The sequence below is a fragment of the Podarcis bocagei genome, assembly GCF_964188305.1.
Source record: "Podarcis bocagei genome assembly, chromosome: 3".
Taxonomy (NCBI): domain Eukaryota; kingdom Metazoa; phylum Chordata; class Lepidosauria; order Squamata; family Lacertidae; genus Podarcis; species Podarcis bocagei.
In genome coordinates this window covers 70,023,112-70,046,360 of record NC_138127.1, presented here as the reverse complement: position 1 = coordinate 70,046,360, position 23,249 = coordinate 70,023,112, and the positions used below count along the sequence as shown (strand labels likewise).

Below are 23,249 nucleotides of genomic sequence, written 5' to 3'. Positions count from 1 at the left end.
AATAAAATTGCTTTTTTCAGCACAGTGTGAGCACCCTCTCACTGCTTCAATAAACATTTGGGGAATGAGTTTTGTAGCCAGCTATCCTGGGGGCCACCACCACATATTGTGGTAGCAAATTCCATAAACTAATTCTGTACAGTGTGGAGAAATATGGTCTTTTGTCTGTCTATCTCAATAGGTGACTCTGAGTTCTAGAGTTTTAAGAAAAAGCCTAACCTTTCTCTCTATCCACTTCCCCAAACCATACAGTGGTACCTTGGTTCTCGAACTTAATACTTTCCGGGAGTCTGTTCGACTCCCAAAACAGTTCGAAAAGCAAGGCGTGGCTTCTCATTGGCTGCAGGAGCTTCCTGCACTCAAGTGGAAGCTGCGTCAGAAAACGCTTGCAAACCTGAACACTTACTTCCAGGTTTGCGGCATTTGGGAGCCGATTTGTTTGACAACTAAGCCGTTTGGGAACCAAGGTACCACTGTACATACTTTTATGGTCCTCCATAGTGTTCCCCCTTAGTCACTTTTTTTCTCAGTTCAGAAGACCCGAACATTGTCACCTTTCCTCACAGGGAGAATACTCCATTTTTTTATCCAGCTTTCCCCCTTTTTGTTATTGAGCTTAATACATCCTCCTCACACTTTCCAAGTCTTGCAGTATGATCCTTCCCCACAGTTGTCCCAAACAAACAAAAAATATCAGGCATCTTTGTGGAACCCACTTTGAGAAGACATCACTCACCTTGGCCTGGGTCAAGAGAGCCCTTGCTAAACAAACCAGCTGCCTCTGTCCTACGGAGAGACTCTTTCCTCTCTCCCCCAGCTCACAATCCAACCCACCTGCATGGAGCAAGAGAGTGGAGGAGTTAATGTAAGTTTCAAAACTTTGCCTCTACTTAACACTAGTTCAGATGAATGAGAAAGGCCTGAATGTAGGCAAGAAGGGCTGAGATTGGAACAAGAAACAAAGATCACAAACCCTCTGTGCCAGCCTTTCTCAACCTGTGGGTCCCCAGATGTTGTTGAACTACAACTCCCATCACCCCTCGCTAGCTAGGCCAGAGCTCAGGGATGATGGGAGTTGTAGTCCAACAACACTTAGTTGCCTTATAACCCCTTTTGCCCCTGGCCATTGGCCGTGCTGGCTCAAATGACCCAAAGATGAGAGAAACTGCTTTTAAGGGTTTTATTGAGGCCATTTTTATTTATTTTTTAAAAAATCACAACAGCTTCCGCTGGTTCCCAGCAACCTCCACCCCATAGTTGTTTAGTGAATTTTCCTTCAGCTTACTACTCTGACCAGTATTGAAGACCAATAGGTTTTGGCAGATTCTTTTCTTAGGTTCTTAATATTTCCCCCATCGTTCTACCCAGACCCTGAGGTCCAGCGCCGAGGGCCTTCTGGCGGTTCCCTCACTGCGAGAAGCCAAGTTACAGGGAACCAGGCAGAGAGCCTTCTCGGTAGTGGCACCGGCCCTGTGGAACACCCTCCCACCAGATGTCAAAGAGAACAACAACTACCAGACTTTTAGAATACATCTGAAGGCAGCCCTGTTTAGGGAAGCTTTTAATGTTTTATGCATTACTGTATTTTAATATTTTGTTGGAAGCTGCCCAAACAGAGTGGCTGGGGAAGCCCAGCCAGATGGGTGGGGTATAAATAATAAATTATTATTATTATTATTATTATTATTATTATTATTATTATTATTATTATTATTATTATTATTATTATTATTATATCTCCCTCCCAACAAACATAACAAGCAGTTCATTTCTGTTCTCCAAACAATGTACTCACCCATCTCTGTAATCACTGCCTGCAGATGGCATTGCTCTAGGACTTGCAGCAAGTCGGCATCTGTGTGTTGCCCCCGAGGGTCCAAGTTCTCACGGATTGTCCCACTGAACAAAAAGGGATCCTGGGGGATTATGGCCAACTTAGACCTAAGAGGAAGGACAGAGGAAGGCTCTAAGCACAGCTTAGAGGCGAACAGGGCCAATGGGAACCTGACATTCTGAGACAGCCCCTCCGCATCGCATTAAATTGACTTTTCAAGCTGCTGCAACAGCGACACTGCTGCCATTGTGGCTTACTCCTTGACGTACCTCAGTGCTTTCAAGCCTACAGAATGGCTGTCAATGTTGTCCAGGAGGATCCGGCCAGCTTTCAGCTCCACCATACGGAAAAGGGCCAGAAAGAGGGTGGACTTGCCAGATCCAGTCCGCCCAACTATCCCCACTTTCTCCCCAGAGTAGATTGTGAAAGTCACCCCATCCAAGGCATTGGGTAGGTCAGGCCGATAGGCCAGCACTACTTGCTGGAACTCTATGTGACCCCGACTTGGCCAATCAGGTGAAACCTTGAAAAAAGAGAAAAAGGTGCAAGCTATAATGCAGCAGCAATACTTCCTTATCCTAAGTCCTTTTTGATTTGCCATCACCATGATCAGCAGTGGGAGCAGAGAAGATCCAAGGGCCCCAATGTGACAATCCTTACTGTTGTCCCAGTTGCAAAGGTGACAGTGGCTGTCATTTTGAATCTATTGGGGTCCAGGTCTAGAAGTGAGATGAAAGATGACTGAGCTTCCCTGTACCCTTGTCTGATGAGCTTTTGGGCTTGCTGTTGACTTCAGTGATGGTGGAAGAGGCTTCATTCCATGAATAGGACTCTGCTGTGCATACCATTGGCCACAGGGAAGCTAGGGGAGGTTTGCCGATCCAAATCAATAAAACAAGCTGCCATTGCATCAGATTAGCTGAAGGTCTGTCCCCTTCTGGTCCTTTTTTGCTGGGCTTTTAAAAATATCTCCTCCTCCTCTGCCTTAATCCCTGCTGACAAGCTGAATGAGGAGCGAAGAGGGAAATTCTTTGAAGGCCAGATAGCTCCCAAAACCCTTGCTGTTCTGGTGAAGCAGGATAAATATGGGAGGGGAACTCTCTCACCAAAAGGGGAAGGAAGTTTGTTGACAGTAGTTACCCACTCCAGGATGCCTACCTCCTCCTCTGAAGAATGCTCAACAGATGGAGAACTAATGCAGACCAAAGAGCCTGTGCTTATGGACTGTGTGGAATCAGATGTTCTGCAAGAGCACCTCCAATCATTCACAGGAGACCCAGCAATGAACCCTTACCTGGAGCAGCTCCTCTTGAGGCTCCACGGGAATCTCTGTTGCATATTCCTCGGTACGCTCCACACTCACCATCATGGTCTCTGTCTGGGTGAAGCTGTTGATGAGTCCAGACAACAAGTTTGTGACCGAAAGGGCATAGGAAAGGGCCAGGCCCACAAGACCTGTGGGGACAAAAAAGGCTTTGTCAAAAAGCACAACTCCTCTGAAGCAAGGAAAACAACAGTGGCCCAGTTCCAATATGGGTAAGTAGAGGAGAAAGAGAGAGGTCAGCATGTTAAGGTGTCCCTTGCAAAAGAATTGATGGGGTGGATTTTTCTTGCACATTAAAAATCTAACTGGAACCCTAAATTATTTTTAGGGTATGCAAGACTGGCTTTCAATTCTTTTCTCTGCCCCTTAATGTCTGCACCAGCTCACTTGCTTTTGGGAACAGAGAACCCTGTCAAACTATAGGGGAGTTCAGCTGGATCATTGGCTTTCAACTGGGCTGGGTTGTAAACTTAGGCAGGCTACAGTATCCCCACCCCCTTCTTTCTTTTTTAAAAGAGAAAGATGGGGGAGAGAGATAGGAAAATAGAATGCATGCAGTGGGGGGAAAGAAAAATGACCTGAAGCTGTTGCTGAAGAGAGGCTGAATCTTAGAAAAGATTTTGCTATGTATTGTGTGCTGAGAAAGAACTCCAGAGGTGAATTTAATGGCAGATGTCTGGAGAGTTCACTCTGAGAGATATTGATGGCTGTGGTTCGCATGTCAGCTTGACAACAGCAGAATGGAAGAGAACATGACCTTGTACCACTCAGATAAACACTGCAAAGAACTGAACAACGAGAGAAAGAACTAAACTCTTTCAACACTCCAGGTCTGGAAGGGCTACACACATGAAATGGATGATATATCTACAAGATGAAATTGAGGTGAAGGTGAAAAAGGTGAAAAAGCAGGCAACTGGAAGAATAGTTGTTAAATGGAAAGTGAAGGGTTTCAGCTGGAGACTAAATAAGAAATGAAGCAGCTATGGGGGAAATCTTGGACATATGATTGAAACGGGAGTGGGAAACCTGATTTTAAGAAATTGTATTAAATTAACTTGGTTTGATTTGTAATAATGTGGAAAATCAATAAAAATGAAAATACAGTATGAAAAAATGACAAATGAGACCCATAGTACCATGCTGGTATAAAGGTAGGTCCTGGGTGGATCAAACTACTATTTAGCTGCTTTCTAGTCCTCCCAAAAGCAGATATCCAGGATCCATGTCAGAGAGTGGTGGAAAGAAGAAGCATTCTGAGATGTCAATGGTAAAAGATGACCACAGATGAAGATGCCTCCTTCAGAGGTCATAATCAGGTGGCTCACCAGGGTTTCCCATTTTTTTCTGGTGCTGGATGATGGCAATTCCTGCAATAGCAGTAACTACAGCAACTCCAATCATCTGCAGCCGAATGTCCAACCACTGCATTGCGGTGTTACCGGCAAAACGGCAGCGCTGATTCAGTTCAAGTCTCAGCTGGTTCTCTGTCTCAAACCTAGACTGGATACAACCCAGAGGTTACTATCAGGAAGAGATCCATTGCAGTTCTCAGTACCTCTTTTTCTCAGCGGTCACAGGACCAGTTCCCCAAGTCAGCTCTTTCTGTGCATATTTAGACCTTCCCTGCCTGAAGAGCAAAACTCACCTGCCTGTGGCCCTGGTTGCTCGGATTGTGCTGAGGCCTGTCAGGGTCTCTGAGAAGTGAGTGTAGATGGGGGACAGGGTGAGACTGTAGAGGCGTTTGAGTTCTCGGGAGGTGCGCCGATAATAGCGCTGAATTGAGTAGTAGATGGCAGCCAGGGGCAGCAGAACGAGGCCGATCCAAGGCAGGCCATAGGTGATCATCACAAGCATGCCCAGCAGCCCAAAGATGTTGGCCAGGAAGATGTTGAGAATGAATGGCAGGCTGTCATCCACACAGTACAGATCTGAGGAGAAGCGATTAAGGATGCGGCCCGTTGGCGTGGTGTCAAAGAAAGTCACTGTGGCCTGGCAATAGAAGAAAAAGATTGTAGTGAACCATTGTGTGCTGTTTCACACTTTTAGAGATTGATCTGTGTCCTAAAAAGAAGCTGTGTCCAGAGGCTGTTTTTTGTGGCAGCTAAGTAATTTAGAGATTATGGCACACATCAGCTGCTTAATTCTTGTACTCAAGACAAAACACTTATCATACAATACATGCTTCTCCCAAATGTGAATATTATTATTAATTATTATTATTATTATTATTATTATTATTATTATTATTATTATTATTACATCTCAAGCAAATTTACAGACATGGCATAACCCCCAAAAGGCATAACCCCCAAAAGGTAGGGGGTTTTTTAAGTAAAAAAAAAAAAAAAAAGCGGCAGAGACCTATTTTTTCCCAGCTGGAAAAGCTTGTAGAAACAAAAAATGTCATCAGTTGTTTCAGGAAATTACAGATAGTGGGCATATCTCAGCAAGGAATGCTGTTCCAGTGAACCAGGAACAGCCAAATTATATCCCATGATATAAAAACTTATTACATGAAACAGTTTTGAATCACTAGACAAAGCAAAGGGTTTGTTTTAAAGCACGGGTGTCAAACACAAGGCCCGCGGGCCGAATCCAGCCCACCAGACCTCGTCATGTGGCCCGCGTAGCCGCCGTTCTCGCCCGTCCAGTGCACCATCGCCTGGTTGTGCGCCGCGTCGCCTTTCAGCACGAAGGAGGTGGTGAGCAGAGAGGCCGCCTCCAGAGGTCCCCCACCGGCGCGACCCCGCAGGCCGCCCGCCTCGTCCCACGGGCTGCCGCGTCTCTGGCAGGGGGGGAGGCTTCGCAAGGCTAAAGAGGAAGCCAGGGCAGCGAGCGCGATCCATCCCGTTCGCTGCTCTGGCTTCCTCTTTAGACTTGCGCGCCTCTCCGGGGGGGGGGGGGGAGGCTTCGCAAGGCTAAAGAGGAAGCCAGGGCAGCGAGCGCGATCCATCCCGTTCGCTGCCTTGGCTTCCTCTTTAGCCTTGCGCGCCTGGGGGGGGGGAGGAGGAGGCTTCGCAAGGCTAAAGAGGAAGCCAGGGCAGCGAGCGCGATCCATCCCGTTCGCTGCCTTGGCTTCCTCTTTAGCCTTGCGCGCCTGGGGGGGGAGGAGGAGGCTTCGCAAGGCTAAAGAGGAAGCCAGGGCAGGGAACGCGATCCATCCCGTTCGCTGCCCTGGCTTCCTCTTTAGACTTGCGCGCCTCTCCAGCGGGGGGGGGAGGGGGGGAGGAGGCTTCGCAAGGCTAAAGAGGGAGCCAGGGCAGGGAACGCGATCCATCCCGTTCGCTGCTCTGGCTTCCTCTTTAGACTTGCGCGCCTCTCCGGGGGGGGGGGGGAGGCTTCGCAAGGCTAAAGAGGGAGCCAGGGCAGGGAACGCGATCCATCCCGTTCGCTGCTCTGGCTTCCTCTTTAGACTTGCGCGCCTCTCCAGGGGGGGGGGGGAGGCTTCGCAAGGCTAATGAGGAAGCCAGGGCAGCGAGCACGATCCATCCCACTGCCCTGGCTTCCTCTTTAGCCTTGCGTGCCTCTCCAGCCGCAAGAGATCTACCAGAGGTAGATCTTAACCCTTGCCTCACCTGGGAGCTTCTCTGGGCAGGAATTCCCTTAGCTTAAGTGGGGTGGGGGAAGTGTGGCAGGTAGGGGGGTACCTGCCTAGACACTGAAGCCACATGTCTCTCAGATGAAAATTGGGAGTGGGCATTGTGTGAAGTGGTCTGATGGTGGGCATTGTGTGAAGTGCTCTGATGGTGTGGGCATTGTGTGAAGTGCTCTGATGGTGTTTCCTACTTGGCAGGGGGTTGGACTTGATGGCCCTTGTGGTCTATTCCAACTCTATGATTCTATGATTCTAAGTGGCTGTGGATCTCCTGCTGCAGAACTGTAGGACTGTATAGAGTTGGGAGGGCCACCCGAGGGTCATCTAGCCCAGCCCCCTCACAATGTAGGAATCACAGCTAAAGAACGCCAGACAGATGGTCCCCCAACCGCTGCTTAAAAGCCTCCAGTGGTGGAGACCCCAAACACCTTCCGAGGTCATAGAATTGCAGGGTTGGAAGGGAACCCCAGGAGTCATCTAGTCCAGCCCCGGTGGACAGCGGGCGCAATCCATCCCGTTGCGCAAGACTAAAGATGCTGCGCAAGGCTAAAGAGGAAGCCATGGCAGTGAGTGGGATGGATCGCGCTCACTGCCTTGTCTTCTTTAGCCGCGCTGGAGAGGTTTAGCTCCTGGCTGGAGAGGTTGCGCGGCTATGGATCCCGTGCGCTGTCTTGGCTTCTTTGCTCTTTGGGGCTGGTGGGGGAACCCGGGCTTCCCCCGCAGCCCCGAGAAGCTCTGGGAGAAGCAGACAGGCTGCACGCAGCCTGTCCGTTGCTCTTTGGGGCTGGGGGGGGAGGGATAATATTTTTTCCCTTGATTTTCCCCTGTAAAAACTAGGTGCGTCCTGTGGTCCGGTGCGTCCAATAGAGCGAAAAATACGGTAAAAGCCCATCAACTTCAGGGGTCTCAGCCTGCTCAAATATTTTAGGCCGATACAACCGGCCCTTTGAGGGTGACCAAACTGCTGGTGCGGCCCCCGATGAATTTGAGTTTGACACCCCTGTTTTAAAGGATTAGAACCAGTTTGTTTGATGAAATATGAAGCCTTTAGCCTACTTTTTTTTTCTATCTCTGGGACAAGCCTTGCCATAAGCATTTTGATGGGCCATTGCAAGGACCTGCACCCATGTAAGTAGATTGACCTCAAACCAAAGCCCAAGAGGGAAGGAGGCTAATCAGATTTTCTTGCTGCATAAACTGTGGAGGAACAGGGAGGAATGCTAGTTTGAGCTTGCCCAACAGGATAATATGCCATCTCTTTTCTTTTCCCTCCTCTTTGCACAACAAGTTCTTAACAAAGACGCCTCATCCCAATACAAAGTCACCTTCATGATCCAGCTATGAGACTTGCTGTGGGGAAGAGGAGTATTCTAAGCAAGTGACTATCTTATCCTAACCTTGGTTTGCGTGATTATTTTCAAGACAGATGTAAGAACTGTATAACCTGTTCTAAACAAAGAGAACCATAGTGATGATTATTTTCTCGAGCCATTTCTCTCAAGAGACCTCTGGGGTTCGTGGTCAGCACTTCAGCAAAGGATTAATACCTTCTACAACAGTCAACTGAAATTAAATGGGGTCTGGACATATGAACCCCAAAGAAGAGCAAAGCAGGGAGGTGGGCTTTAAGAGCAGCTCTCCTTCTCCTGCCTGTCCCCTGTCCCCAAGCAGAGCTTCCAGGACCCAGAGCTGTCCTGTCTGACAGACTTTACCTTCATCACCCTTTTGAGCAGCCTGTCGTGAATGACAATTGCAGCGTGAATGGTGCCATAGGCAAAGAGGAAGGCTCTCAGCATCGTGAAGACAGAATTGGCCCCAGCAATGCAGCCGTACACAGTCAGGTAAAAGTTCACGTCCAAAGTGCCATTTGAAGGAACGGAGGCAAAGACTGGAGAGCTGAGGAGACAGACAAGATCAGTCAGGAATGGCAGCTCACCTGATGTCCAGCTCCTTTGCCAGGTCTTGGGCAAAGTCAATAGGACCGCTCTCAAAGTGAGGGGAAGGGGTATTCCTAAGAAGGCTCCACGCTGGTCCCTCCCATTATGCTCAGGCCTGGTGTGGCATCTGAGACAAAGAGGCAACCCAGTGTCTCCCTGACAACACCCCAGTGAGTATGGGGGAAATGTCAGGCAGTAGCAGATTGGGGGGTGGGAGTGGAGGTGAAGCAGCCAGCCAGCCAACTTGCCTGGTAGTCCTCCTTTCATGGCCAAACCCTTGAAACAAACAAAAAAAGTTGTGCCAGCCTGGGTGGGATTATCACCTCACCTCCATGCTTGATAAGTTTACCAGGGGGACCAGGCATGGGCCAGAAGTTCCCCAATCCTTCCCTGTACCTAGGTGCCCATTTCCTCTCAGCAACCCATCTGGTAGCTTCTCTTTCGTTTCTATAAGTTTTGGTGGCTCTATCGGTAGTGTTCGGTTTTCCACTCATGCCAAGGCAAACCTTCACAAAGGGGCTGCCAAAACAAAGCCCATGTGTTTCTGCACATTCACTGACAGACTTAGTCCTCAGACTCAGTTCATAGCTTATACCAACATACACGAGTCCCCCATGGGAGAAGAGCAGCAACTGTGAGGAAGGCAAAGCTGGCAGGTTGCTGACAGAGGCGTTTTCTGGGCGGGGTAGGCTGGAAATCCAGTGTGACAACCACCAGTCAGAGACATTCCTAGAAGCTGTAAGAATGCACAAGTATCAATGAGTGAGATTTAACTTTACCAATTCAAAAATTAGCAGCTAGTTAAGAGGCCTTTCATGTGAGTTTTGAGTTGTAAAAGTAGCCACAAGGTGAATTTATCTGTCCATTTTAACTGTCCAAACTGTTAGGGTGTGATTCACCTCACGGGTCCTGTCAAAGCAAGCCCTGTGCAAGGGCTTTGGCTTGCGCAATGGGGCTTCTCCCCTCCTTCCCCGCCCCTTGGTGCTCCCTGAAATTGGTTGGGAGAACTCCACAGAACAAAATGTGGTGGGGGGGCAGGAGAGGGAGGATAGCTGTCTCAAGAGGACACAGAATTTATGGGAGATAGCAAGAAACCAAGACCAGAGGAGGAAGAAAGTGAAATCCTTACCTTGCATTAGCAGCAGTGAGAGAAGGATGGACAATGCTAGGCAGCTGCCCACAGCCAGCCAATATGCTTGGTAGACCTGGAAAGCCACAGCCCCTTCTTTCTTCTCTTCCTCTCGCTTGAGGAGACAATTTGCGTCATTTGGCTCGTCTTCCTCAGGCTCTACCTCTTCTTCTTGGCTATATTCAGTGGGTACTTAGGAGGCAGAAAACAACTACAGGTCATGGCATGCAGGAAGGGTTCCTTGATGGGCAACCAGGTACCCTTGAGTTTAAAGACTTCCCATTTTGTGATATATTTTCAGTTAAATTAAAATACCTGGCAAACCCACACTTCCATCAGCTGCATCCTACTTTGGTCTGTAGACCTGGCTGTTTATAACTGGGAGCTATTGCTCTTTTCCTTTTCAGGGCAGACATATGTCACTCTCAAATTTGCTTAAAGCAGAGGATGAGATCTCCTACTGCGTCTGTTCCCCCCTGCCCTTACATACAAACAAAATAAAGCTTCTGAAGAAACCTCATGCTAAGGCTAAAATGCAGTGTATGTGTGTGTGTAGTCTTTATACTAAGAATCTTTGGCCCCTGGTGTCTATTTTACTGACTGTAGTAGGTTTAGGCAATTATTTTAACTTGATTTGATTCATTTATAGACCACCAGATTAGGTGGTCTACATCAGATTAGGATTCCAGGACAATTCACAAGATAATGAAGAATAACCATGCATTAAATAAAACCTGAAGCTTATAACTCTTTGCTCAAAATGAAACAAGGAGGCCTACATGCTCAACTGGGGAGTAAGTAATGTTCCTTCTTTGCCTTAGATTTCCAAACTAGTTCACTCCTCAACCTGGCCAACTAGTCCTGATGTGAGGTCTAAAAAGTCACAAACAAAAAGATTCATAAATGTTTTTGCTCAGTTACCATGTATCCGGCAGAAGCATACTAAAATCCTCCTTAAAACACCCAGAACTTACTTTTATCCTTCTCTGTCTTGTCCAACTCCCTGAGCTGAGGGGCAGCTTGCACTAGTGGCAGGATCTCATTTGGAGTTCCTAGAAAGAAAATACCAATAGGGTTGCATTCGGCAGAAACTTAACTCTGTATCTGTTACAGTGCGATATCATCTGCCCGAGGCTCCTCTCTTTGGTCCTGAGTTGCCTTTTTGCATAAGAAAGAGGTCCTGCATGGGATATTCTCTAATCCAGCATGGTCTCCTGTTGGCTAAAGGTGTGTGTGTTTTGGGGAGTTTCACCAGTTGGCCTTTCTTTCTGCAATCCTCAGCACCACCTTCCACTCTATTCTGGAGGGTCTACCAATCCTCCACAGCAGATCCTTAGGAGCACTGAAGGAGGAATTGGCAAAAATGGCCTCCCCTCTTTTTCTGCATGTAGGAACATCCTGTGAGTGAAGCTCTGTCTCTCCACATAGAACAGCATGCCTAGAAAGATTTCTGCTCACTCTAGCTCTGTAATCTATTTGGAAACCTCATTTGCACCCCTTAACAATTCCCTTCTCCCTAATCCCATCTGCTCACCTGCATTGTTGTTGCACTTTCCCCTATTTTGGATATTTTAGTAACACAGCATATTCCTTGCAAATTCCGTTGTTTACCCACATTGTGGAAGTTTCTATTTTATTATCTGATTTAGTGTATTTATGGTCCGATAAACCTTCAGGGTAGCTTACAAGATACCAAATTAACAAAAACAACAATAAATGAAATGAAACAATTGAATCAATAATTAAAATGTATTAAAAAGTGCAAAAAACCCCCAAACAAACTGCACAGGGACAACTAAAACACTACCTGCTTGATTTAAAAAACACCGTGTGACACCCTCTGAATTCCCACTCTGAGGAGGGCAGCTCAGAACCTAGGCATAGAGAAACAAAAGTGGTAGAAAACACCAGGCTATACCTGTCTTGAGTACTCTGCCGTTGTCCATTAGCAATAAGATGTCAGCCTTTTCCAAAAACTCTGTTCTGTGGGTGCAAAGAATCCTGGTCTTACGTTTGAGAATTCCCAGAATGCACTTCTGCATAAGGTGTTTGGCTACATCTGCATCAACAGCTGCCAGTGGGTCATCGAGAAGGTATAAGTCTTTATCCTAAGGAAAACAGCAATATAAATATTAAGGCTTTCTGACTTTGAAATACTAAGGATGGTAAAAAAAGAAAGAAAAACATCTGAAAATGACCTTCATTTGTTTGTTAATAAATAAATAAATAAATAAATAATATTAATAATAATAAATTTATACCCCGCCCATCTGGCTGGGTTTCCCCAGCCACTCTGGGTGGCTTCCAACAAAATATTAAAATACCACAATACATCAAACATTAAAAGCTTCCCTAAACACGGCTGCCTTCAGATGTCTTCTAAAAAGTCTGGTAGTTGTTCTCTTAGACATCTGGGGGAGGGCGTTCCACAGGGAGGGCGCCACTTCCAAGAAGGCCCTCTGCCTGGTTCCCTGTAACTTGGCTTCTCGCAGTGAGGGAACTGCCAGAAGGCCCTTGGCGCTGGACCTCAGTGTCCGGGTAGAACGATGGGGGTGGAGACGCTCCTTTAGGGTATTTGTTTCACCCTAGTTCTTCTTAAGGGCAGGACCTGTCAATGGAAGCATCACCACTTCTATTTCAAGTTAGTGCCATCTGAGGCTGCTTACCCAGCCCTTTATATACCTGGTAAACAGCTCTTGCAAGCGCAACTCGAGCTTTCTGTCCCCCGCTGAGTGTAACTCCATTCTCACCCACCTCTGTCTGATCGCCTGCTGGCAAAATCTAAAAGTTAAACAGAGAGATGATAAGTAATTTAAGAGGTGTTAAACAGATACACTGAGCTATAGCAACATCCAGGACCCCTGACTTTGGTTCACAGCTCTAGTGCGAAGTCCTTCTGGATAAGCAACCAGGTGCCAAAATGTCTGCAGAGAAACCAAGGAGATTAAATGGCAGTTGGCAGCCACTGCCAAAATCAGACCACCTGTTGGTTCTGTTAATGTTGATCTGAATCCATTGAAAGGAAGGAAAGCAGAACCTTCCTAAGACATTGTTCTTGGGACTCGGTTATATCATTAGTGTGAGCACAAAGTGGCAATTGTTGACAAGAGAATATGACAAACTTGAAGTAGAAAAATGCTATTCCAGTTCTTTTCAGTCCAAAGGCAGAGTGAATATAAGAATACACCGAAAACAGAAGCTTACCCCTCAATATTGATGACTCCCAAAAGAAACATATAATTAGTAACAGTACTTTGACCATAATCCTAGGAAAGTCAGTTGCACTTAAGTCATTTGAAACAATGGGCTAGGTTAATCGTTTTAAATGGGGCCTTCACCGATTTTAGTGGAAAGTAAGCATGACTAACTTTTTTTACATGGGGACAACTGTATACAAAAAATTGTATTAAGAAAATGCAACACAAAATTCAAAAAGGAGGGCTCTTGGTAATGTTGCCAATTTGACCCGGTTCTGTTTACCATTGAAACAAGAAGCTAGGAAACAGCTCTGGAAGTCCACATTACTAAGACTCGCATTACTAAGCTTTAGGTGGTCTTCTTCTCAATATATTCAATTTGAGACTACACGGTTCCATATACAGCCTATTAGAAGCTCTTACATTGTGCACTGGGAATTCCCAAGGGCAGCCATACATCCGATTGTTGAATGCACATAGAGCACCAATGGTCCCTAGGGAGCCAACCTATTTTTTTTTATAGGACACTCACATTCAAGTCATCAGAGAGAGCACAGGCCTCAATGACTTCCTGGTAAAACCTGGCATCATATTCCTTCCCAAAGAGGATATTTTCACGGATGCTGGTAAACTGGATCCAGGGCTCTTGCGTGGCCAAGCCAAATCCTTTTTCCAGATCCCAGACGTAAACTTGTTCACCTCGACTGTATGCATCCCAGAGATGGGCAGGAGAAACAGACAAGGGGGAAAAAGAGGAGGAATTTTAAATTGCCATGAGAGTGGGTATGGAAAACAGGCCTTTCCAGTCATTAATTTCTATGAAGTTTGATGCTGGACCTCTGTGTGCTTAGGAGTTTTCTAATCCTTGTCATGATTAGGCTTGTGGTTACCTAATAGTGAGGGGAAACACTTTGAATGGGCCCAGTGAATAGTGTTGGAGTACCTGATATTGCAAGTATTGCTGAAGCTTAGAAATTGTGGAACTTGTATGGGAGGCCTCTGATAATCCCATATGTAAAAGGAGGATGTAAGTATAATGAGCACATCAATACTAAAGAAAATCACTGCAAATAATTAGATTATTATTACCTTGTATGCCCTGGCAGTGAAATAGGTTTTGTGGCTATACTCTGGTGAGACCAGATTCAAATTAAGCCTTAAGTCTTGCAGGTGAAATCATGGGTTCTTAAGACACAAGAAGCAAAGCAGTATCGGCTATTTACCTACTGAGTTCTCCAGTGATGGCTGCCAACAAAGAGCTTTTTCCACACCCAACTTTCCCAACGACTCCCACCAGTGTGCCCTGCAGAGGGAAAGAGGCACCAGCTGTTTCAGAGTTCGTTATGCAACCTTGCTGTAGCACTTCACAAACATTCATTCATTCAGAACACATTCTTGTTCTCTCTGCAGAATGGAAGTACAAGGACTCCCATATCACACGGCTGACCCAGCGGCATTTCCCTGGACCGTTGCTCCTTGTTGCTCACCTTTGCCACCACCAGATCTTGAATAAAGAGCTGCAAACTTCCTCTGGGCATGTGGGATTCAGCATTTTCTTTGCTTGCTGGTGACCATGAAAAGGTGGTGCGGCGCATTTCCAGGACAGAAGATGGGTCAGAAGGGCCGTCTGCAATGGAAAAGCAGCAGCACATCTATAGGTAAATAGGACAGGATTTAACAGCGTTGTTACATGCGTGGAATGAGATCTACTCACACAATGGTACTCCCTCCCCCTTTGTGCGGCCCCAAAATCTGCTCTGGAGAGTTGGGGAGAAACCCAGAACAGGTTTAGCAGGTATGCGATTGGAGGGGGGGGGGAGTCCTGCTGTGTGAATGGACCTAGTTCCTCAGTGCTGTGGTGACTTCCCCCCATATTCAAGAGGTACATTTGGGAACTATGAACTTTTGCAGGCTTTTGCAGGAAAGTGTCTTGGACCATCAGCTGCCTCCTTAAGAGGGCTATGTAGATGATCCAAAATAAATAAGGTATCCATCTTTCCATAAAACTTGCTTATTCCTTCATCTGCCCATGGGTTTCACAACTTTGGCCGTTGAGAGAAACCTAGAGTGTTACCACTGGAGCTCCCTGGTGGAAGCAACAAGATGGGGACTCTGGATTAGCAAATGAGAGGAAACTGGCATCCGGAAAAGGAGCACTGCTATCAGGATACACTTGAACACCAAATTTTGTGGTTGAGTCCGTAGCCAAGCAGAATACCCAAAGGAACAAGCACCCCCTTGCTCTTTTCACATCTATTCCCAACGACTCAAGAGCACTTCTTTCCCTACTCTGGTGGTCTTACCCAACACCACCTGTTCTCCAGTTTCCCCAGTCACCATACCTCTGCTATAGTAAGCATCCAGATCCTGGTCTGTGAGCTCAAGGAAGTGCTGGACTCGATCCAGAGATACTTTGGCTTCTAAAATCCCATTCAGCACCCAGGGGAAATTATTGAGAGGTAGAATGAGCATCCCAACAAGTGCCAAAGCTGTAAACACCTATGGGGAGAGAGAAGATTTCATGGGATGAAAAAGCTCAGAGGGTTAAACAAAGAACTGAAGTATCCAAAGAGAGCCAGAGAAAAGCCATTTTAGTAGTTGTGAACAGTGTGATGTGTGCTCAAATGTTCAAGGGTGTGTTTTAAGTGGACTTCCATTAGGGAGCATTATCTTGGGGTCTATGCCTGAGAAACATCAGCTCAGATTTAACCTTTCTGAGCAAGCTTTAATTCCTGAACTGTGATAGGAGCCAAGGCTACAAAAGCCTAAGAGGAGGGTAGAGAGTCTGAGATGCGAAGGAAGAAACCATCACTCTGTTGGTTTAATATTTAATACTTTAATATTGTCTGCTTTCATATTATGACTTTACTGGAGAGGATTTTTATTTTTTTATTATAGTGGACTATTGCTTCTTTATTCCTCTTGTCTTCTAACCGATTCTGCGATTCTGCTTTTATATTTGTAATAAAAGAGTAAAGCTTGAAAGACAATGAACCTTGTTTTGTCTAGGCAATGTCTGTCTCACTTGTGAAGCCACTTACTTCTCACATTCCAGGGAAAGCTATCACTCAGGTAGAAGGTCCTTACTTCTGACACTAAAAGCAATTTTATTTCCCCCTTTTTATTGCTCTTCAATAGCAGCAATGTTTAAAATTGCTGGAAGTTTGCCTGAGCAGTGATACCTTCTGAAGCCTCTGCATACACCATGACAGTTTATTCATCTGTTCATTTATTTATATAAAAGAAACAGCCTTTCTATCCCATGACAGTGAACATTCATCACTAAAAAACAAAAAGAAACCCAATAAATGTAAAATGAACAATAAAACCAAAATAACTTAAAACAAACAAATAGCAGTGGAAGAGGAAATACAGAAAGCATGCTGGAACAAAGTTGCCTTCAACAAGCTAATTGTTAGGAATGATACAAATCTCCTGGGGCATCGCAATGGAAAATGCCCTTTTGTGCATCCCAACCAACTTCTTCTCTGACAGTGGCAGGACGTACAAAAGGACCTCCCCGGTTGATGACATTGGGTGGACAAGATCATATAGGATGACTGTTGTTCAAGTATCCTGGCCCCAAACAGTGTAACACTTTAAAGGTAAAAGACCAGTACAGTGGTACCTTGCAAGACGAATGCCTCGCAAGACAAAAAACTCGCTAGACGAAAGGTTTTTCTGTTTTCGATTTGCCTCGCAAGACGAATTTCCCTATGGGCTTGCTTTGCAAGACGAAAACGTCTCGCGACTTTGTTTCCTTTGTCTAAAAACCGTTAAAACCAAGGGTGCTTAGCTTGAACAGCTGCAGTTGCGACTTGACTTCGAGGAGCAACTGTTAGCACGTGGTTTGGTAGCCTTTTCTCAGACTTTGCTCACTTTTGAAGCTTTTCCAAAACTTTTCCAGAACTTCTCTTGCATCCATTTGGTAAGTTAAACTTTTAAAACTTTTTTGGGGGGGTTTGGATTTTGGGTTGGGGTGTTTGGGATTCAAGGACTTGGTGTTGTGGGGGGGGGGTTGCGATAATCTGGGAGCTTGTGGGCCTTTTTTGGGAATTTTTATGATTTTCTGTGACCATTGGGCCAGGTTGTTTTTTTTTGAAAATTTTTCTGAGTTTGAATTTCTGAGTGCTGGCTGGCTGGAGGAACAGTTGGAGAGGTTTCTGCAGGAATCTGGGGGCTTGTGGGGGGGTTTTGGAATTTTTATCATTTTCTGTGACCATTGGGCAAGGTTGTTTTTTTTCAAATTTTTTTTTTCTGAGTTTGAATTTCTGAGTGCTGGCTGGCTGGGGGAACAGTTGGGGAGGTTTCTGCAGGAATCTGGGACCATTGGGCCATGTTGTTATTTTTTGAAATTTTTTTTTGTCTGGGTGGGGGAACAGTTGGGGAGGGGTTTGCAGCAGTTGGGGAGGGGCTGGGGGAGCAGTTGGGGAGGGGTTTGCAATTTCTGTGTTGTGGGTGGGTGGGTGTCTGTGGGAGCAGTTGAGGTTTTTGAAGACATTGGTGATTTTTGAAGCTTTCCCAAAACTTATTTTGCAGCCATTTGAGGTTTCTGAAGACTTCGGTGATTGATTGTTGAAGCTTTTCCAGAACTTCTCTTGCATCCATTTGGTAAGTTAAACTTTTAAAACTTTTTTGGGGGTTTTTGGATTTTGGATTGGGGTGCTTGGGATTCAAGGCCTTGGTTCTGGGTTTTAATTTCTGTGTGGTGGGTGGCTGGGTGCTTTTGTATTTTTTGGATTTGAAGCACATCACTTTTTTTTTTTTCTTTTTCTGAGTTTACGAAGGTAAGAGCTGTGCTGCCATGGGACCCAAGAAGACTGCTGCTGCGGTGGCCGGCGAGAGGAAGAAGGAGAAGGTGACGCTGGAAATGAAGAAGGAGATCATCCGGAAGCACGACGGCGGAATGCGTGTGACAGACATCGCCAGGGAGTATGGGAGGAATCCATCAACCATCGGGACCATCCTGAAGATGAGGGAGAAGATCCTGGCGACTGATGCAGCCAAGGGAGTCACCAGGATCGTGAAGAACCGCCCAGCTGTTCTGGAGGAGGTCGAGAAGTTGCTGCTCATCTGGATAGAAGAGAAGCAGCGTGCAGGGGACACAGTGTCTGAGGCCGTCATTTGTGAGAAGGCCAAGGCCTTGCACGCTGACCTCATCCGGGAACAGCCAGGAACCTCAGCCGAGCCAGAAGTCTTCAAGGCTAGCAGAGGTTGGTTTGAACGGTTCAAGACAAGATCTGGCATCCACAGCGTGGTCAGGCATGGAGAGGCTGCCAGTTCTGATGTTCCTGCGGCTGAAGACTTTGCAGCGGAGTTCCTGGAGGTTGTGAAGACGGAGGGCTACGTTCCACAGCAGGTCTTCAACTGCGACGAGACCGGGCTGTTTTGGAAGAGGATGCCCAAAAGGACTTTCATCACTCAGGAGGAGTCCAAGTTGCCTGGCCACAAGCCCATGAAGGACCGTCTGACCCTGCTCTTCTGTGCCAATGCAAGTGGCGACCTGAAGATCAAGCCCCTGCTGGTGTACCACTCGGAGAACCCACGGGCCTTCAAGAGACACAAGATCGACAAGGAGCGGCTGAGTGTCATGTGGCGATCCAACAGCAAGGCTTGGGTCACACGTGTGCTGTTTGTGGACTGGGTCAATCTTGCTTTTGGCCCTGCTGTCAAGCAGTACCTGCTGGACAACGACCTGCCGCTGAAGGCTTTGCTTCTGATGGACAATGCTCCTGCCCATCCTAAAGGCCTTGAGGTGGACTTGTTGGAGGAGTTCAGCTTCATCAACATCATGTTCCTGCCGCCTAACACCACGCCACTGCTCCAGCCGATGGATCAGCAGGTCATCGCCAATTTCAAAAAACTCTACACCAAGGAGCTTTTCAGGCGATGCTTCGAGGTGACTGACTGCACCACCATCACCCTGCGGGAATTCTGGAAGGACCACTTTGACATCGTCACCTGCTTGAAGATGGTCACCACGGCCTGGAAAGGGATCAGCCAGAGAAATTTGAATTGCGCTTGGCGCAGCCTGTGGCCGGACTGTGTGGCACCAAGTGACTCTGATGCACCAGAGTCAACAGTGGTGCAGGACATTGTTGCCTTGGGGAGGACCATGGGCCTGGAGGTCACGGAGGAGGACGTCTGCGAGCTGGTGGAGGAGCACGACGACGAGCTGACCACCGTGGAGCTGGTCGAACTGCAGGCAGAGGCTGCGCAGGAGCAGGCCTTACTGGAAGAGGAGGAAGCAACTGAGGAACGGCTGTCCTCCGAAAAACTGAGGGACATTTGCCTGAAGTGGAAGGAGGTGCAGACTTTTGCAGAGCAACACCACCCTGAGAAGCACGTGGCACATGACGTTGGGAACTTTTTTGATACGAGGGTCATGTCGCCGGATGAAGCAGCAGACTATGGACAGGTTCTTGACCAAGAAGCAAAGAGTGGAAGAGGAGCCTTCTTCGAGTGGTCCCCCAGAGTCTTAGAAAATGTATGTACTGTGCACTTTGTTGATTTTTAAATGTTTTTCTGTCATGTTTATAAAGTTAATTTATTTTCCCTTCAATTTTTGAACTGCTCTTTACAGTATGTGTGACTTTAAAGAGCAGTTAATAAACTGTTGTTGTACCAAATTTGGCTTTGTTTGGACTTTTTTTGACCATAGGAACGCATTAATTGATTTTCAATGCATTCCTATGGGATTTCGTGATTCGCAAGACGAAAAATTCGCTAGACGACAAAACTTGCGGAACGAATTAATTTCGTCTTGCGGGGCACCACTGTACTTTGAATTGAACCTGGAAACGAATGGGTAGCCAATGAAGCTGGAATAACAAAAGAAGTCAGCTGCATATCCCAGGCAGAGGGATCATCAAGGAATGGGCACAGCTCTTACCTTGGTAGCAGAGAGCTGGTGTCCAAGTAGAACATAAGTGATGAAGATGACAATGGAGACAACCACAGGCAATGCTGCCCAGAGGTAGACACACACAGCATCCAGGTATTTGATTGCTCGAAGGCTCTTCAACTCCTTGGCTCTGCAAGTATACACTCTGCTGGCAAAATGCTGCTCCCAGGTGTAGAACTTGATCACTCGCATGCCACACAAGAACTCCGTCATCAGCTGCAGGTAAAGGGAGATGCAACACAACAATCACCGGCATCTCTTTGTCACAATGCCTTCTATTTCAGCTAGGGCCTAAGTTAGCTATATGAGACACAGCACAGAATCAAAGTCATGTTCTCTTCTTGCTTGGTGATGTATCAGGGAAACAAAGTGCAACACAAATACTGGGATGATCCATTTAAAGTACTGTAGCCAGAAACCCAATTCCTTCAGTGAAACAGTATACAAAGGGAGACATCCCCGAGGAAGGCTAGAGCACATGCAAGAGGTCACAGCTTCAACTCCTTGTATCTTGTTAAAGGACCTCCAGCACCAGAGCTGAGTAAGATCTCTGCCTGAGACCTGGACGTACCACTGGCCATTGTGCTTGCTCTGGATTTCCTGCATCAAGGAGGACTAGGTGGCCTTCAAGGCTCTCATTTCATGGTAGGTCAGTTTCTGGAACTTGGTGACATATCGTCTCTTGGATTTGTGTGTGTGTTTGCTGGTTTACCTACACTGCTGGTTATTTATTTCCTGATAAATCATTGCAACATCCAGTTATTTCTGCTACTCAACATTTTTAACATGGATACCTAAATAAGTCAACAACTTTAAGCCTAAATCACAAGATCAAGAGGCAAGCAGTATGGCAAGCCTTCAAATACCACATATCCCCATCTCACCTTGACACGTTCATCTTTGTGCTTCAGCATTTCCTTGTTGTTTTCCATGATGCGATTGGCAACCACTTTATTGATGGGCACAAGAAGCAGAGCCAGAGCTAGGCCTCCCAGGAAAGCTATGCCTACTTGCTGGTACAGGAGGTAGAGGGTGATGGCAAATTGGAAGGGAAGACTCCACAGCTCGTGGAAACTGAGACAGAAATTGATCAAGCGGTCAGTGTCGGTGCTCATGAAGTTGACAATCTCGCCAGTGGTGAAGCCAGCCAGGCTGCTGCCACTCACCCGGAGGGCTTTCTGGTAGATGGCAGAGATAACTGCAGTGCGCACCATAAGCATCATCTTGTTGATCTGGTAACTGAACTGGTTACGCAATAGGGCACCCAGTAAGGTACCAGCAAAGAGTCCCAGTGCATACATTATCCCATTGCTGAGAGGTTCTTGGCGTGACTCCATGAAACTGACCAGCAGGTTCAGAAGCAGGGGCCCAGAGAATGCCAAAAGACTGCCAGCCAGTTTGAGCAGGCCCAGAGAGTAATAGCGTAGCCCAAAGGCAGCATGCAACACTGATAGGAGATGTACAGCCTTTTGGGTATCACAAGGATGTGTTGAAGATGCAGTCTCTTTATCCTCTTGGCTGAGAGCTGCTTTTTTCCGCCAGCAGGAGTAGAAGTGTTCACAGACTGCATTGGCCTGGAGCTGTCGAGGGAGCTGAAAGACATCCTGTGGCCGATTCAGCATCCACAGGTAGCCACGCTTCATCAGAGGGTTCATCCAAGCATAGGAGAAACACGAGAGCCAGCTCTCTCCATCCTCTGCCACTCCCTGCCAAGAAGGTGCGGGGATCCCTGAGTCTGTGACCAGGGGCTCTTGCTGCCAGGAATCATTGAGAGAGCAATAGTCTAGCCTGCTGGTTGTAGGAATGATATACCCAACTACATAGAGAAGCAGAGAAGCTAACTGCAGGCAGAGGATAGACAGCCAGAAAATGGTGTCAGGTTGAAGCTGCTGACCACCCATCTCAGTCTGGCAGCGCCACACCAAGGTTATAATAAGTGATGGGATTGGAAATAAGGCAAGGATTAGTAGGATAGTAGGGCCACGATTGAAGCTGTATGGAGACTTGTAGAGAGCAAGTAGTGCCAGGCTGTGAGTAAGCCATGCCAATGTGCCTGTGCCACTTGCTAATACTTCCAGGTACAAGGAGTCCAATTTCTGTCGCCAAATGGCTGCTGGAATTATGTCAAGGATGGACAAACCAGCAAAGATAAAGGACGCAGCAATTCTGCATTTCCACCCAGTTCTGTACACAGTCTGAGAACCTAAAGACCTAGTAAAGACAGAGGAGAAAGTGTTATGAAATGATCTTATCCCTTTTTCTGATGCCCTCTCACTATTTGTTCATCATTCTTGGAAGTCTGCACGCCTCGTTGCCTGGCCTCTCAAGCATCATTCAGTACACAAGAATTGCTACACTGGTTCAGGCAAAATAATTGTGCTGTCCGACACACTATTTGCGATTATTTTTTCATTAGAAGAAAAAAAGATTCAACCCTCTGAACATTCACATTTACAATTATTCCTGTGACAACAATTAAACTGGCTCTGTGTGGTCTATCTTTTGTTTGTTTCATTGGGACTAATTCTCCGGTTGTAACTTTAATTGCCTCGTTAATCAGAATACCAAGTAAGTTTCTAGACTACATAAAGAAGGGTGCCAAGGAGGGTGATAATTTCACTATATATATCATGGCTCAGGAATGTCCCATCACTTTAATTTTAACAGTCCCCCCCAAAAAAAATAATCCACAGAGCTTAGGTGCACAATATACATATTTGTGTGAATAAGCCAGATGTCGCTCACACCTGTTACTATACCTTGGTGTTCCTATGTAGCAGGCACTTATTACAGCAAGGACCATGTGAGGTATAGTGTTCAAAATCAGCTGGTTAAAACAGTGCCCAACATTGTTGTGGACCCAGACAGGGAGTGGATTTACGGGACTGGTCCCACACAGGTTGGCTAGGATCTCCTCCATTCTCTGTCAGCAAGAAGTACAACGGTCAAGAGTTCCTAAAGGAAAAGACAGGAAAACAATGAATGAAGCATAAAGAAGAAGTAATTTATGCCACAACCTGAACATTCTTGCAATGAAGAATAAAACCCTTTTACCACTATATTTCCTTCTTTTCTTTGTACAAGCACTGCAAAATGAGATACACACATTAATTCCACCTACCATTTTTCCAGCTGTCAGAAAAAGTAATAAAATTCATAATCTCATCAAATACAAAATCTTGTATGTTGGCACTTTTGAGAGGGAGACCTTCTGCTAAAGTTTCCAACATGACTGGTGACGGTAAAGAGGTATCCAGGTCTAACCTGCATAAAAATCCCCCCATCCCAGGATGCAGGAGTGGTGGCTGTAGTCATTCCTGTGAGAG

At 46.4% G+C, this 23,249-nt stretch overlaps 2 protein-coding genes across 11 annotated transcripts in view; one reads left to right on the top strand and one right to left on the bottom strand.

The window, feature by feature from the left end:
* Positions 1 to 23,249, bottom strand: part of ABCC10 (ATP binding cassette subfamily C member 10) — a 30,884-nt gene that overhangs the window by 3,207 nt on the left and 4,428 nt on the right. For 8 of the 10 annotated variants that reach the window (XM_081188055.1, XM_081188053.1, XM_081188050.1 and 5 more), the window contains exons 2-20: positions 22,671 to 22,878; positions 20,808 to 22,134; positions 19,912 to 20,139; positions 15,362 to 15,518; positions 14,507 to 14,646; positions 14,243 to 14,322; positions 13,552 to 13,723; positions 12,505 to 12,603; positions 11,741 to 11,930; positions 10,797 to 10,874; positions 9,823 to 10,014; positions 9,297 to 9,429; positions 8,469 to 8,652; positions 4,807 to 5,150; positions 4,487 to 4,656; positions 3,129 to 3,289; positions 2,104 to 2,357; positions 1,796 to 1,941; positions 737 to 834 (exon numbers count right to left, since the gene is read on the bottom strand). In XM_081188055.1, the coding sequence (XP_081044181.1) occupies positions 737 to 834; positions 1,796 to 1,941; positions 2,104 to 2,357; positions 3,129 to 3,289; positions 4,487 to 4,656; positions 4,807 to 5,150; positions 8,469 to 8,652; positions 9,297 to 9,429; positions 9,823 to 10,014; positions 10,797 to 10,874; positions 11,741 to 11,930; positions 12,505 to 12,603; positions 13,552 to 13,723; positions 14,243 to 14,322; positions 14,507 to 14,646; positions 15,362 to 15,518; positions 19,912 to 20,139; positions 20,808 to 22,134; positions 22,671 to 22,843 (4,326 nt within the window). In that variant the 5' untranslated portion in view covers positions 22,844 to 22,878. The remainder of the gene's footprint in view (positions 1 to 736; positions 835 to 1,795; positions 1,942 to 2,103; positions 2,358 to 3,128; positions 3,290 to 4,486; positions 4,657 to 4,806; positions 5,151 to 8,468; positions 8,653 to 9,296; positions 9,430 to 9,822; positions 10,015 to 10,796; positions 10,875 to 11,740; positions 11,931 to 12,504; positions 12,604 to 13,551; positions 13,724 to 14,242; positions 14,323 to 14,506; positions 14,647 to 15,361; positions 15,519 to 19,911; positions 20,140 to 20,807; positions 22,135 to 22,670; positions 22,879 to 23,249) is intronic. The other 2 variants (XM_081188056.1, XM_081188049.1) reach the window with 1 other exon arrangement.
* Positions 16,643 to 19,849, top strand: LOC308583299 (tigger transposable element-derived protein 1-like; the record flags this gene model as incomplete). Its single annotated transcript, XM_081187113.1, has 4 exons — positions 16,643 to 16,947; positions 17,559 to 17,630; positions 17,798 to 19,437; positions 19,832 to 19,849. The coding sequence occupies exons 3-4, from the start codon at positions 17,824 to 17,826 to the stop codon at positions 19,847 to 19,849; spliced, it is 1,632 nt and encodes a 543-aa protein (XP_081043239.1). The 5' UTR covers positions 16,643 to 16,947; positions 17,559 to 17,630; positions 17,798 to 17,823.